We start from the raw sequence: 14,183 nt of genomic DNA, 5'->3' as shown, positions 1-14,183 counted from the left end.
ATCGTTTATTTGTATTCAGTATCAAGTGATATGTTTGATTTTGATGTTTCCAGAAAGATAAGGGGATTAACTTATTTTTCACTGTCAACTTTTTTACTTCCACTTACACATTTTTTCATAAGAACATCCAAAATATTTAAAGCTTTCGAATGGTTTTAACTTTTTGAGTTTTAAGCCTAAAAATGTTTTTAGCATGTTCTTATTTTCCCAATTTGTGAGTATTATTTGTCAATTTTCCTAAGAAACTGGGTGCTTTAGAGTCTACAAAGCCTTAAAATATTCTTAATTTGTTCTTGATATTTTGGCTATCAAAGCCTTATGTTCTTATATAGTTTGCTATCATATATAAAAAACATGTACCTCCTTCATAAAGGCCCGCAAGAATGTTATTATCCTTTCTTGGTCGACTTGAACAGAAGAAGGTGTATTTTCTAATTCTTCTCTCTGAAAAGAATAGTATAAAAAAATATGAATTATCAAGCTCGGAAAGGGTTTTCAGAAAAACAGTTTAAACCATAGATGTCTTACATAAAACACTAGAAAGAGCTAATCTGTATTTCCCAAACTCCCAAGCAACGATAGGTGAAGCAAAATAATGTACCATTATTTCAGAAAGTAGGTCACAGTAGGTCACGGTTCGGTACCGGCAATTTGTTCAACCAAGCAAAAAAACCTGACCTGAATGGCGCGAAGCGACGAGGTGAAAGATAGGTCTGATCGATCAAATTGCTGGCAACGAACTATGGTCTACTTATCAAAGATGGTGGATTATTTTGATTCAAACACTGAAAGTTTTAGCGGTTCATTTTAATACCTTTAAAGGTTTATTTTAGCGATACCGCAAAACGACCCTTTAAAGGTACATATTTAAAAAAAACCTATAAGGTATTTTTTCATTGATACCCTACAGGTACTTTTAGGTACCTTTTGAGGTATGAAAAAATACTTCCAAAAGAATTTTTTTGTCCCCGAAAAGGTATTTTTAAGTCACCAAAAAGGTAGTTTTCAAACGATACCGCAAAACGACCCTTTTAGGGTAAAATTAGTCTGATATACCATTAATGTGCTTTAAAAACACCACCAAAAGGATTCAAAAGTGCCGAAAAAGCGGTTTTAGTTTTTACCCACGGGGTTGTTTTTCATCACTTACATTGATGGTGCGAAGAAGGTATTTTTCTTTTACCTCCTAGGTATTTTGAATTTCCTATCATTTCTTCACTAGAATAAGCGAATACTAATTGAACGAATAACTCATAAAGTTAATACGGGAGATCAAAGCTCCTATCTTTATTTTTGTAGATTGAATTAAATGAAATTTACAATATTGATAAATATAGAAGAAAGCCAAATGATTCAATAAATAGAATGATGTATCATAAATTAAATAAAAGTTACAATTGACAAAAACTTTTAGGCCTATTCTATATCACCTAATAATCATACACTATTTCCTACTATTCAGTAAGATTATTCAATCTTTCTAATTTATTCACTGCCGTCATTTTTTCTGTATAAGACAGCAATTTCATAGGGCAACGTCGTCAGAGGATCTCCTGACTTTCCTATGGTGATGCCATTCAGGTGAATGAAGAAATCTTGATCCTCAAAAGTGTCAGGGTTAGCATGGCCGATTCGAGGAGTGAGCGCGTTCTCGATTCCATAGTAATTTTTGGTATCTTCTCGAAATAGTACCGGTAGATTAATACTCCCACAACAGCACATCGATCTGTTGAAAAAGAAAGTTACATTCTGTAAAACTTTTGTTCATTATATTCTTACTTTCAATGATATTTCAATGATTCTATACGCATGTTGCAAAGTAACATATTAGATGCCCGGGGCACTGACCTTGACGGCCGACGGGGACGTGCCGCTGTAGTTTGAGAAGTTGACCCTGTCAGATATGAATTTTTGATAAAATTGGGACCCTATCAGAACGAAAAATTGAAATTTTTCTTATTTCCAGTTAATTTGGGACCCTGTAAGATATCTTAAGAGTCTTAAAAAGGGACTCTGACCAATGACACGTCCCCATATCCAATTTTGCCTAATTCACCCACTCCCCTGATTCAATTAGCCGAATTATGCTTACCTGTTCACCATTTGCAAGGTTTGGGTATATTTCAATCAGAATTTTGACGGATATGTGATCCTTGATCAGTTTTGCTCGTCGATCGTGCAGGATAAGCTCCAAACGAGTCGTTCTTTTTGCTTAGAGCAATAGGTTTGTGATTTGAGAGTTGCAATATGCTTTTGAACCGAATGTTGATCTTCTCCAGCAGGAATATTTGGGAGAAAGTTGACCAATCCCAAAAGTTTTTTGGATTTCTTCAGCATCGCAAAATAATAGTTAATAAAGAATCTAGCGAGCGACTAAAATTCGGACTTTAACTAATTTGCGACAGAGAGCTTCGACCTGTCAGATTGACAGACAAAGCGCAAATGAGCGGCACAATCAAAAAGTTTATTTTTGAAAGAGGCGGGAGTTTGGGTTTCTCTCAGACTTTAAGGAGAATTTACTCTTTCTAGTGCTGGAACTATACCGCGGAAAAATGATTGTTGTCATTTTCTCACAACGTCCCGTCGTTCTCTCCGTCCCAGGACTCTTTGGGATGATACCTCAAAGAGCATCGATTTTATCAGAAAGGGTACGAATTTGTATCTCTAAGGTATCAAAGGTAGCGAAGCTCCATAGACACGATTAAGCAAGAATCATAGACGCGATTAAAAATGCCTGTAAAGGTATTTTTTTGCCGCCTGTTTTCCCGCAAGAAAATATTCAAAAATACCTCTAAGGATACGAATTTGTATCTCTAAGGTATCAAAGGTAGCGAAGCTCCATAGACACGATTAGGCAAGAATCATAGACGCGATTAAAAATACCTCTAAAGGTATTTTTTTGCCGCCTGTTTTCCCGCAAGAAAACATTCAAAAATACCTCAAAGGGTACGAATTTGTATCTCTAGGTTATCAAAAGTAGCGAAACTCCATAGACACGATTAGGCAAGAATCATAGACGCGATTAAAAATACCTCTAAAGGTACTTTTTGTCGACTTTTCCCCGAGGCTTCAAAGGTAGCATAACTCCAACCCATGATAACATCTATGGAACAACCTTAGGCTAAAGGATAGCTTTTATTAAAAGTGAAATTAATTGAGCTTTAAAGGCTTTCAAGCGGAAATACGGTTAGAATAATAACTTTCAGAGTCTTGGATTATAACAGTTCCCTAACACAGAGCATAAAATGTTCAATTAAAGACCTTTCATCATGACCTGTCTTGCGTGCTCGTTCATGCCAAGCTAGACTCCTCAAGGTCTTACCTTTCAATCTTAAGTTTTTTCAAACGACATCCCAAGGTCTTTCTACTGAGTGAATGAGAATCTTGACACTCTACTTTATACCGTCGAATGAATAAATTTTATTATACTTTATTGTTTATGAGATACCTAAGAGGTACATAATGATCCCTTTAGCGTTGAGGGGATCTTCAGAATTCTTTCGAAGGCTTTTTTCCTGCCCCTACGGTTACTATATTATACCTTGTTAACTTTCGGATTTTTGGAAATCCCGAAAATCACTCAAAAGGTACAAAATAATTCCTACGGGGTGTTTTAAAATTACCTTAACGGTGTTTTTTAAAATCGTACCACAGAAGGTATCATTTTAATCCTTAAAGGAATATATCGATTCCCAAAAAGGGACAAATTTGTTATCTAAAGGTAAACGCGATTATTAGAACCTCTAAAGGTACTAAAATGAACCGCTAAAACTTTCAGTGAATAAGGACGGAGTAGCTCTATCTAGTGTTTTATATAAGATATCTGTGGTTTAAACCCGTTTATTCTTACTATAATAAGCAGTATTCCACATATCGCAGATCCTATGACACATACAGCCTCATCTTCACTTTATAGTATTGAATTGCAACAAAACCCATCAAAAACAACCGGGAGAACAATTTAGAACAACACACACTAGTAGACGTTAGAGTTTCAAACCAGAACAGAGAACTACAATTAGGCCCCCTTCTTACGGGTCTAGAATTCGTAATATGCACCATTACAATTTCTTCCACGGACCCAACAGCTGATTGGTTGAATGTGACGTATTGACTGATTTTACGTCACTTACAACCAATCAGCTATTGGGACCGTGATGTAATGACAGAAGACATTGCAATGGTGCATATCATGAATAGACAAAAGGTTACCTGGACTGGTTTAATCTTTTCAATGATTTGACAAGTGGTCTGAAGGAGTTTGTAAAAACCGCTGACCAGAGGATACCTAAAAAAATGATGGTAGAGTGTACTCATTAGAAAATAAACAGTTTTATTTCGTACGCTCATGTCCGAACGGGAAAAATCGCCAATTTTTGTGTACAATTTGGCGCAAATTATTTTCGTGAATCAAGTGAAATTTTTTCTCGAGGGGACGTCCTGTCACAACTGCTGAATGCGTAAAAAATAGAAACTTTTAAACTATTGAATAGGAAATTATTTTGTTTCTAATATTAATATACCAAAAAAATACCAGCACGGTGTGCACGAACCTTGAGGAAAGCGTTATGACATTCTCAACAAATACCAACTGCCACCGTTCAAATGATGACATTGAATGCGTACTAATTAAACCCCTAAGAAACAAAAGGGATTTGCAACAAATAACATATGTCATTCGATTTAGAATATACAGGCCATATACAGCGCCTTTTAAGCGCAATCATTTGACTTCAAATGTCTAAATTGTATGAATGTAGGAAGGTTTTCTAATTTTTCTTCGTACTTTAGTGTATATGAGTGTTGTGATACATTTCTGTTTCATTGGGTAGGGTATCAATCAGTTTAGTTTATTTTGACTTTTGTATAAAATTAGCTATTTTGCTACATAGATCCAATGTTCTCTTAAAATTTTGCCTATTGCGTCACATTTTTGGTCGTTGCAGTACTTTCGAATAAAATCAGTTTGAATTAAAAAAGATGTCACGGGATCCTAGGCAATTTCCTCTAATCTATTTGGATCAAATTCAAACGGGTAAAAAGAAGTTCAAAAGAAAAAAAAAAAAAAAAAATACCTAACGAATTCAACAATGTTGACAAAGACCTGGAAATCATTGGGCATCGTTGCGACTAATCCAGAAGTTGGATCTGCATCATGTTTTGAATCATCCACATCTACCAAATCGGTATCACTCTATGGTTTATGAAAACTTTCTATGAAGATTTTTTTTAATCATTCAATTTTTTGTATAAGAACTACATAAATCGAAATGAGTCTCACGATTCTTAAAATCTCAGAAGAGCAAGGATGTTTTTTTTAAATTAACCCAATAAGTGCCAATGGCACATCAAATGAGATCGCTCAATTCTTTTGGTCGTGTACCGATGAGTCTGGACCCATGCCGCCCCCTGTTTTTTTACCCCACCCGAATAAAAAGTAGCATATTTTTTTCTTAGTTGTGGCACGTACGCACATTTGAAACCCAAAAATATTCGAAAATTGATGGCATTTAATTTTGGGTAGTAGTCAAAATTGGTGTACGACAATAATTTCCAGGTGGTATTTCGTGAAGGTTTTCCTGGGCACCGAAGAAAAGTTTGCGATTTTTTAAAAGATATTCGTTGCAGCCAAAGAGTATTTTTAACAAATGGAAAATATCTTACCGACGGGCTGGTAGATTCCTTTTGTGCAGTTAAATTTAATTTATTGAGCGTTGAAAGCACAGCATTGATCACACCATCGTAAACGATTTCTTTCAAATTTCGAGATTCTTCCTCTGACATAGGCAAGATCTAAAGTAATTGAGAAAAGAAAAATGGCCAACTTTTCTCGTGAATTACCAGAATATTGGTTTAGTTTAGTTCAGGACTCGTATCAAGTTCAAGGGTATATCATTTCTTGAAAATAATGAAAAATTTTCGTTTTCCGATGACGTCAGCATTTTCCTAGAAGGATTTTCAGAAAAAATCATTCTCATAGCTGGATAGCAATAGAATTAGTGGTATCCAAAAATGATATGGTTTGTCAGATTTCCAATCTAGATCTCGAGATATTTTGGTTTAAATATTGAAAATTATCGATATTTTCTGCTAGGTCAGCAGTTTTTCAGCGTATTTACCCACCTTAAAAATGAAATATCTCAAGATCGACACATCAAAAGTTAACAAACCATACCATTTTCGGATACTAATAATTCAGGGCTATCCAGTTGTGGAAATGATTTTTACTGAAAATGCTACCAGTAAAATGCTGACGTCATCGGAAATAGCCCAAAACATCGATTTCTCGCCTTAGAAATGCCATTTCTCGGCACCATGCAGTCTGTACCACTAACTCGATCGGGAAGATTCTTCCAAAATGGGAAGATTCTTCCGAAATGGGAAGAACCTTCCCGAACCGGAAGAACTTACTCGAATTTTTTTCTGCCCGTTTGGGAAGATTCTTCCTCCTTGGGAAGTTGAAAATTGACTGAATCTTTGGCGAAGCTGTACGATGACCGGCGAAAGTTGAATTTTTTTGGAGGTGAAAAAGCATCAAATTTTAAGGTTTTTCACCGAAAGAAAAATAAACTTTACCGTAGAAATATTGTTTGATTGTGAAAAAAACTGCGTAAACTTCCCAAACGGGAAGTTCCAACCCGATCGAGTTTTCCTTATTTTCAACTTTTTCCCGCTTCTTCCCAATCTGGAAGTTTTTTAACTCTTACTCATTCATTACCCGTTTGAGTGTCAAGTTAATTTCCCGTTCGGGAAGGTTCTTCTCATTTCGGAAGAATCTTCCCATTTCGGAAGAATCTTCCCGATCGAGTTAGTGGCACAGACTGCCATGTGGTAGAAACTTAACAAATAACCCCATTTTCTTTCACGGTCGCTGAATCCGTTTACCTAAAACTCGATTCACTCGAAAACTGCAGGAGACTCAAAGGGCAATCTTTTTTGTTCATTTTACACCCTATTAGTTGCATAATATCAAATTATTTAGAACGACGAGAAGCTTACATTGTAATTCTGATGGTCGATCAAGTGAATCCACAAAGGTAGGAAAGTTTTGTAAGAAATTTGCACATCTTTGCTTCGATAATCATCTGTTTCTTCTTCACCACTCTAAAATACAACAAGCAACATGCTGAATGGACCTACCTGATGATGAGAATCTGATAAAGATAGGACAACTAGCAAGAGAGTAAGGAAGTGTAGTGAGCAGTCCAAAAAATTTGGAAAAACTAATGAAATGATTTCACACATTGTTTTCGTCCATTTTTAGGGACTTTTTGGCCCAAATTTGCCCCAAAAAAATTTTTCCCGAAAATATGGCTTCTCGTCACTTTTTGGGAATCATCATTTTGCATCACTGTGCAAAAAATCTGAAAAAACTAATTTACATTGATTAATTTAAACCTTCCGGGGTAGGTCCAAAAAGTCAGACAAGTCCGAACGTTACGAGAACATCATTATTCAACATTCAGCCTTGCCTAGAAAGCCGTGGATAAACAACTCCTATCTACTCAGACACTCCGGATACGAGAACATATTTAACCGTCACACCAGCCTTTCCTTGGCATGAACAACCGCCATTATACACAGACTCTCCGAAATTCTTATTGTAACGAGTTTCCTTTGATCGAAATAGCTTGCCATACAAACCTCTTGTTGAAGCTCAGGCAAAGCATGCGAACAACTTCTGATCAAACATTGATAAACTGAAAAAAAAAGAAAACACCGTATTACTTCGGATAAACGCCCCTTCTTTTTAACGCCCTTTTTATTTTAACGCCAATCCCTGACCTAAGAGAAATATTCTCAACAAACATCCTCCTCAAATAAACGTCCCCGTCACCTCTACAATGACAAATTTGATTTGTACTCAAAGAAAAATGAAAACGTGGCTCCATTCCCTTTACTAAAAAGACCTGGTAGAACCTTGATTAACAACTATTTAACACCCTCTTCTTTTAAACGCCAAATCAACCTTATAAAACGAATTTCAGATTTTCTCTCTGTGATAATGTAGGAATAGTTAATATTTCCATGGAATCGGCTTTGAGTTGGGCCAAGTTTTGAATTAAGGCAATTTTACATCACAGTAGCAGTGTATATGAAAATTTAAGTCATTGGTCATTTATGGCTTATGATATTTATATATAAATATCATAAGCCATAAATGACCAATGACTTAAATTTTCATTTCACTTGATCTCGCTTTTATCATAGACTTTAGAAATTCCTCTCTGCTTGAAGCTTGACAATTAAAGATAGTGCTACAACCACTTTTGGTAAATCTGGACGGAAAGTTCAAAATTATACAAAAATGTTTATAAATTTCGTTCAATTGCTACGGAAACCTAAGTGAACTGGACGGATTTCCGTCTACAGACAGAGAGGTTGCAACCCTGTAAATAAAAGGGTTAAGGTTAAGTGGAGAAATCCCTGCAGGGAAAGGAGTGTCGCCCTCCCCCTTCCTTCGGATAGACAGCTAAGAAAAAGGGAGTCTTCGGGTTATTCTCGATTACAGTCGAAAACTTACGCAGTGTTCCGAGAGAATATTTCATCAACGACGGATGGCCAGCGAGCACTTGCACAAACATGGTGAAACCTCTTTTGAAAACAAATTGACCGTTCTTTCCCAACCATGGATAATAATCGAACAAAGTGATCAAAATCCTCTCCAAAGGGTTTAAGGTAGATTGTGAAATCTAATTAAGAGAATTCAAGGAAATTTATATCAAATTTCATCCTCGTAGGGAACATATTTTGAATTTGCCACAACTTTCTCACAGACCCGGTAGGACTTTTTTGGGTACTGAGTGTAAAAGTAACAGACCAAAACTCGATGGGGATTGATATTTATGTTTTTTGTGTCCCTTTTAAAATAAAGTCACTTTAAATAGATCCTTCCTATTATAAATCCAGAATAAGAGATAACTAAGTGATACTGATACCTCAGGTAAATTGTTCAATATTCTGAGTAAAGCTTCCAGGAAGGTTGGTAATTGATGTAAATCTGAATCGTCTCTACCCTTCAAACTGAAAAAAATAAATGAAGAGAAAGTTACAAAACGTTACGTATTTTGTTTTAATTACCATTTATAATATTCTAACCACTACAAATTTTCAGCAAGGTAAATTTAGAGTTAAAAATGAAGACAAAAAATTATGAAAAACGAAAGATTGGTTCTAGAAGTTTCATACAAAGCTTTAAGTACTTCAGATAAAAACCTACTGTAAACCCTTCTAATCTTCAATGATGCAGTTTCCTCGATTCTCTATAGGTATAGATTCAAAAGAAAGTAACAGAGACGAGCGATCTTACTTCATGAAGCATTGTTCTGTTCTTTTAATGATTTCTTCGAACATTTTCTTCATCTCGTTTTCTGGCATGTACTCTTTACAAGCCTAGTGTGTAGAGAAATTTAAGGGGTACTCTTTGCTATCAATGTTCAGTATAGTATCAATTCAATTACTATTTTTGCGGAAGGAAACATTGGAGACCAAACTTTTTCATTAATGATTTATTTCTAACGACCAACTCGGGATTTTCCGTTTTCTCTAAAATTACAATCCCTGGTATATTTGGATGACGTTGGTCGTGTCCTAAGCTACCAAGTCCGTTGAAAATCAATTAATACTATGAATAGATAGTTTTAATAGAGATTTAACACCTATCTACCTTCCTTTTTTGTCATTCTAAGGAGGAAATTAGAGCTAGGAAAGAAGGCAATTTTCGCAATTTCAATATTAGGGTTTTTTAGTAATAACAGAAAAAAACAACATGAACGAGTAAAAGAAACCAGCAAACATTGATAAGAAAAGGAAACCAATAAAGGAAAACTATCGAAAAGTTGGGAAATCTTTAAGTCAAATTTACATAGTCAGTAGTTCAACCGTTTTGTATGTTTTTGGTTGTATATATCTCAAGTAATAAATCGATTGTAAGCAGTAAAGCTGACACAGTTCTTTAAAAATAATACAGAGAGTCGGAGAGTGAAGAGTGAAGAAGAAAAGAGTGGAGTTATCTTTCATTGGCATCAGAAATCTTTTGCATCACCCATAGAATAAGCAAAACTACGATAGCTTGTACGGTAAACAAGTAAGCTGAATTCCAGTACCAAAATTGTAAATTCGAAAAAGAATGAAGTTTCTAAATCTAACTGACAGGTTCAACCGAAACATAACAACAACACCAAATCACACAAGCAGTATAACAAAGGCAAGACTTGAAATAACATCAACAACTATTTATACTACAATCTTTACCCTTTTTAACATACCAAATATTCTTATGATATTTGCTTTGGTCAAAACCTCAAAAAGATACATGAAAATTTCACAGAAACTTTTCATAGGACTTTGTATCAGTGATATCGCGACACTGACTTGTTACTTCATGACCAAATTTGCCACAAAGAAGGATGACAATAAAATGACTGTCAGTGTCACTGGTTTAACACTTTTGCTAGCTGGCAATTATTTTCAGTTCTTGGCTGTCCAAATATTTCTGCTTATCACAATATTACGATATTGGTCTATAGTGAGACCCCTCTCTCCTATAATCACATCAGAGTTTGTTCTAAAGGTGGCAGTGGCTTCAGTTTTGACCAGTTTATGCTACCCTGTTGTGTATTTACTTGTGATTGAATATCAAGTGGTAGTTTTAAGTAACTTAAATTTTGAAAAAGTTGCGGGCTCAATATTCATGATATTTGTTCTACCGATAGCTTTCATAAACAGTCTATCATATTTTCACTTACGCAGGAATTCCAATAAAGGATTGAATAGGGAGGACCTTGGCTCTAACACGTCCGCAGTTAAAATCGAAGAAGAAAAGTCGAGACAACAGAAGCTGAGAAGTGTCAATACTTTATGTATCATAACTTTGATATATGCAATTTGTTGCTTTCCAAACACAATTCGAATGATGGGTGGGTTTGTAGTATACATGGGAGATCGTAAATTTTCAATTGCCGTTATTTTGGGAATCTTGTACTTGGCAAATAGTTCATTAAACTCGATTGTTTATATCGTGCGAACGAAAAGCATTCGATTATTTTATTATCGTTTGATTTGGAAATGCCTTCAAAGAAATCAGTGATATCTACCGGATGCACCAAAAAAGTATACAGGTTTTTCGAGATATTGTGAGCTTCAGCTTTTTTGTTCATTCTTTTTTTATTGTATCTAGAGGATGCTTTAACTTGAATTTTGAACTATCATACATTGAGTTTGAAAAAGTAGTTCGAAAGTTATTTCCAAAAAACTGACTTTTTTTCCAGGTCGAAATTTCAAAAAATCCTTAAAAACAGCAATCACGCTTTGAATAAGACAAAATGACAAAAACACAATTTCATTGTTTTTTTTATTCCTTTTTCTCTTATCTTATATTTTGCCAACAGTTTGTCTATCTTATTTGCACGTCATGAACATTTCCAACACCAGCAAACTAAGTGCAGACCCAAGTTCTTTGAGCAACTAGTCGAGGAATGGTGATCTATTTGTTTCAAAAATTTTCTCACATAACATCGAAACCTCTCTTGAAGATTTCCAAAAAGATTTTTCAGCCTTTCCAAAAATATTATCCCACATGCGAATAGCTCATTTCACCATATTCTTAAATTCCGCAACGAGTTTTGATGAGCACAGTTGCATTTCTTTGGTATTTTTATGTTTAAAGAAGGTAAGTGTTAAGAGAAAAGTTTCCTCGCTGTTTTTAAGGATTTTTTGAAATTTCGACCTGGAAAAAAAGTCAGTTTTTTGGAAAAAACTTTCGAACTACTTTTTCAAATTTAATGTATGATAGCTTAAAATTCAATTTAAAGCATCCTCTATACAATAAAAAAAGAATGAACAAAAAATTTAAATCCTGAAGCTCACAATATCTCGACAAAGTTGCATACTTTTTTTTGGTGCACCCGGTATAATAATTTGCATTATCAAAAATATTGACCAAAAAGAATAACTTTCTTAATCATCAACATGAAGAATAATTTAGCAAACTGATTGGCTTAGAACCTGAGCGATTATGTCCTGATTTCATATTTTACACGTACAGCATGCGACCGCGTTTAACATAAAGGGTATGGTAAGCAAAAGAACATAATTTTTACAATTTTATGCTCGAGAGTGTTTTTTTTCTCGATATTCTTTCGTAGGGAAAAATCATAAGTCCCATCATAAGTAAATAAGTCGTGTGCATGTATTCATTCGGATTTCGCATGTCTATTGACCTCAATGACAATAACACCCAGGTTTCATCAAACTCCAATTTTCTCAGTCGGCGAAGCCGTCGTCTAAGTTTGACTACTCTGCAGTGGAGTTGAGCTACCTCAAGCATTCATATTTTTTAAGTCCTTTAAATTAGACGGCTGAAATTTTGATCCATTTTATGACCCATCCTGTACCAGCCGTCTAATTTAGAGGATTCAGCATTCCCATGGGAGCAGGTACAGGATTGAAAGTAAAAAATCAACTTAGAATTATCAAAACGTTGGATCTGAATGTTGGATAGCAGCCTCCTACTGGGAAAAGAAATATCATTTTAAAAAGAAGATAAAATATTTAGAGGGGGCGAGAAGAAAATTGAAATCTTCTTCGATATTAAAAGAAATGGTACTTCATAGTTTATAACAGTGATCTTTAAACAAGAAAGAGAGGAATACTTTCAACCAAAAAATGTTGATAATTTTATGTTGATAATTAATTGGAGTAGGAGGGTTGAAGTAACGAACCAAAAATAACATTTGGTTTAGATATATAGTTTTTTCCTAGAAAAGCCCTTCAATTCGAAAAAACATTAAAAAAACACTCACTAATTCTAACTACTGTTATTCGAGATTTTCTATAGATTGAACTGACTCCCATTTCCCGTCCCAGAGAAATCCACATTAAATATTTTCATACTTTGAATCTTTCTGTAATCCGAACAAGTATGATTTCTTGTTGTAGCTCGACAAACCCCCGATTATTATAGGCTAAATTCTTCTCTAGAACGATATTGTTCGATATAGAAAGTCTAATGTAATATCCAGGTTGATAACAATTGATAATTATTTCAAACTCGAAAATCGGGTCAATATTGCCGTTTAAACAACTTTAATCTAACGTCAATTGTACCAAAACAAACAGGGTTTATATTTCCTAGTAGATTAAAAATGGTATTTATTATTGTAGTACACTCCTCATGCCCTATTTCACAATGTCGGGCTTTTTTAGACTTTTGTAGATCGCTAGTGTTCTCTTTTCCTTACAATTTTGTCTGTAACGTGCCTAATTTGGTAACCCCCTGTAAGTACATTTTCTTTCGAATGGGACTACAACAAAAAACTCCACTCTGAGAATTTCTGTCACGGGCACCAGGGTTGGCATCTTGTATAGGAACCCTATAAAAGGTATCAATACTACAGTTGACACTACTGAATTCGATCTTCAAAGGACCAAAATTTTTTTCGAATTACAGAAAGATTCGAATTACAGAGAGTAATCTAAACCACTTTCCAGCTGTGAGGGGACCAATATTTTAGTTCGATTTACAGAAAGATTCAATTGGTAGAGATAGAGTTAGTGTGAGTTGACTGTATGAATTAAGACCACCTACCTCTTGAGAAAGAAAACTCTGAATTGACGGATTACATCTTTGAGCAAACAATTTGACATTTTTTGAATGAATTATTGGTTCAGACGTGAGTGAGGATGATATTTTTTATTGATTTTTGTTTTTGAATTTAGATCAGGTAAAGCAATGAAAGAGTGATATTTAGTAGTTTTTGCTGCCTTTTTAGGAGATTTCATAGGTGAAATTTTACTTTTATTTTTATTTTTTCGCCGACCGACCGACCGACCCTCTTTTTTGGGTAGCTTGGTCCGTAAAACAACAAATTAAAACGAAGTTTTCTAAAAGTGAGCTGGCTTTTAGGGTAGTTGACTTGGGAATAAGATAAATAAAACAATTATGATCGTTTTCCTATCGTGATTAGTAATGGGGGTCATAGAAGCTTAGCTTAGGGGGGGGGCTAAATCATTATTGCTTGATTTGGGGCTGTATTTTTCAAAAAATACTGGGGGCTAGCTTGCTAGAGGCGGCTAAACGTTGTGTAATAGAACTGGGGGCAGAGCTGATAGGTTGAAGATATTTTGAATTATGTTAAAAATCTATGCTGTGGGGAAGGTTTTATCCCTCTTGAAAAAGAATT

At 34.9% G+C, this 14,183-nt stretch overlaps 1 protein-coding gene across 1 annotated transcript in view; it reads right to left on the bottom strand.

Moving 5' to 3' along the window:
• Nucleotides 1–14,183, bottom strand: part of LOC136813972 (DNA-dependent protein kinase catalytic subunit-like) — a 159,395-nt gene that overhangs the window by 135,524 nt on the left and 9,688 nt on the right. The window contains exons 2-11 of the mRNA XM_067070485.1: nt 9,311–9,393; nt 8,940–9,024; nt 8,525–8,693; nt 7,645–7,700; nt 7,000–7,104; nt 5,665–5,793; nt 5,076–5,194; nt 4,554–4,637; nt 4,213–4,288; nt 361–444 (exon numbers count right to left, since the gene is read on the bottom strand). Of these exons, the coding sequence (XP_066926586.1) occupies nt 361–444; nt 4,213–4,288; nt 4,554–4,637; nt 5,076–5,194; nt 5,665–5,793; nt 7,000–7,104; nt 7,645–7,700; nt 8,525–8,693; nt 8,940–9,024; nt 9,311–9,393 (990 nt within the window). The remainder of the gene's footprint in view (nt 1–360; nt 445–4,212; nt 4,289–4,553; nt 4,638–5,075; nt 5,195–5,664; nt 5,794–6,999; nt 7,105–7,644; nt 7,701–8,524; nt 8,694–8,939; nt 9,025–9,310; nt 9,394–14,183) is intronic.

The sequence above is a fragment of the Clytia hemisphaerica genome, unplaced genomic scaffold, assembly GCF_902728285.1.
Source record: "Clytia hemisphaerica strain Z4C2 unplaced genomic scaffold, Clytia hemisphaerica genome assembly, whole genome shotgun sequence".
Lineage (NCBI taxonomy): Eukaryota > Metazoa > Cnidaria > Hydrozoa > Leptothecata > Clytiidae > Clytia > Clytia hemisphaerica.
Note: the sequence above shows the minus strand (reverse complement) of the source record. Positions and strands in the feature narration are given on the sequence as shown.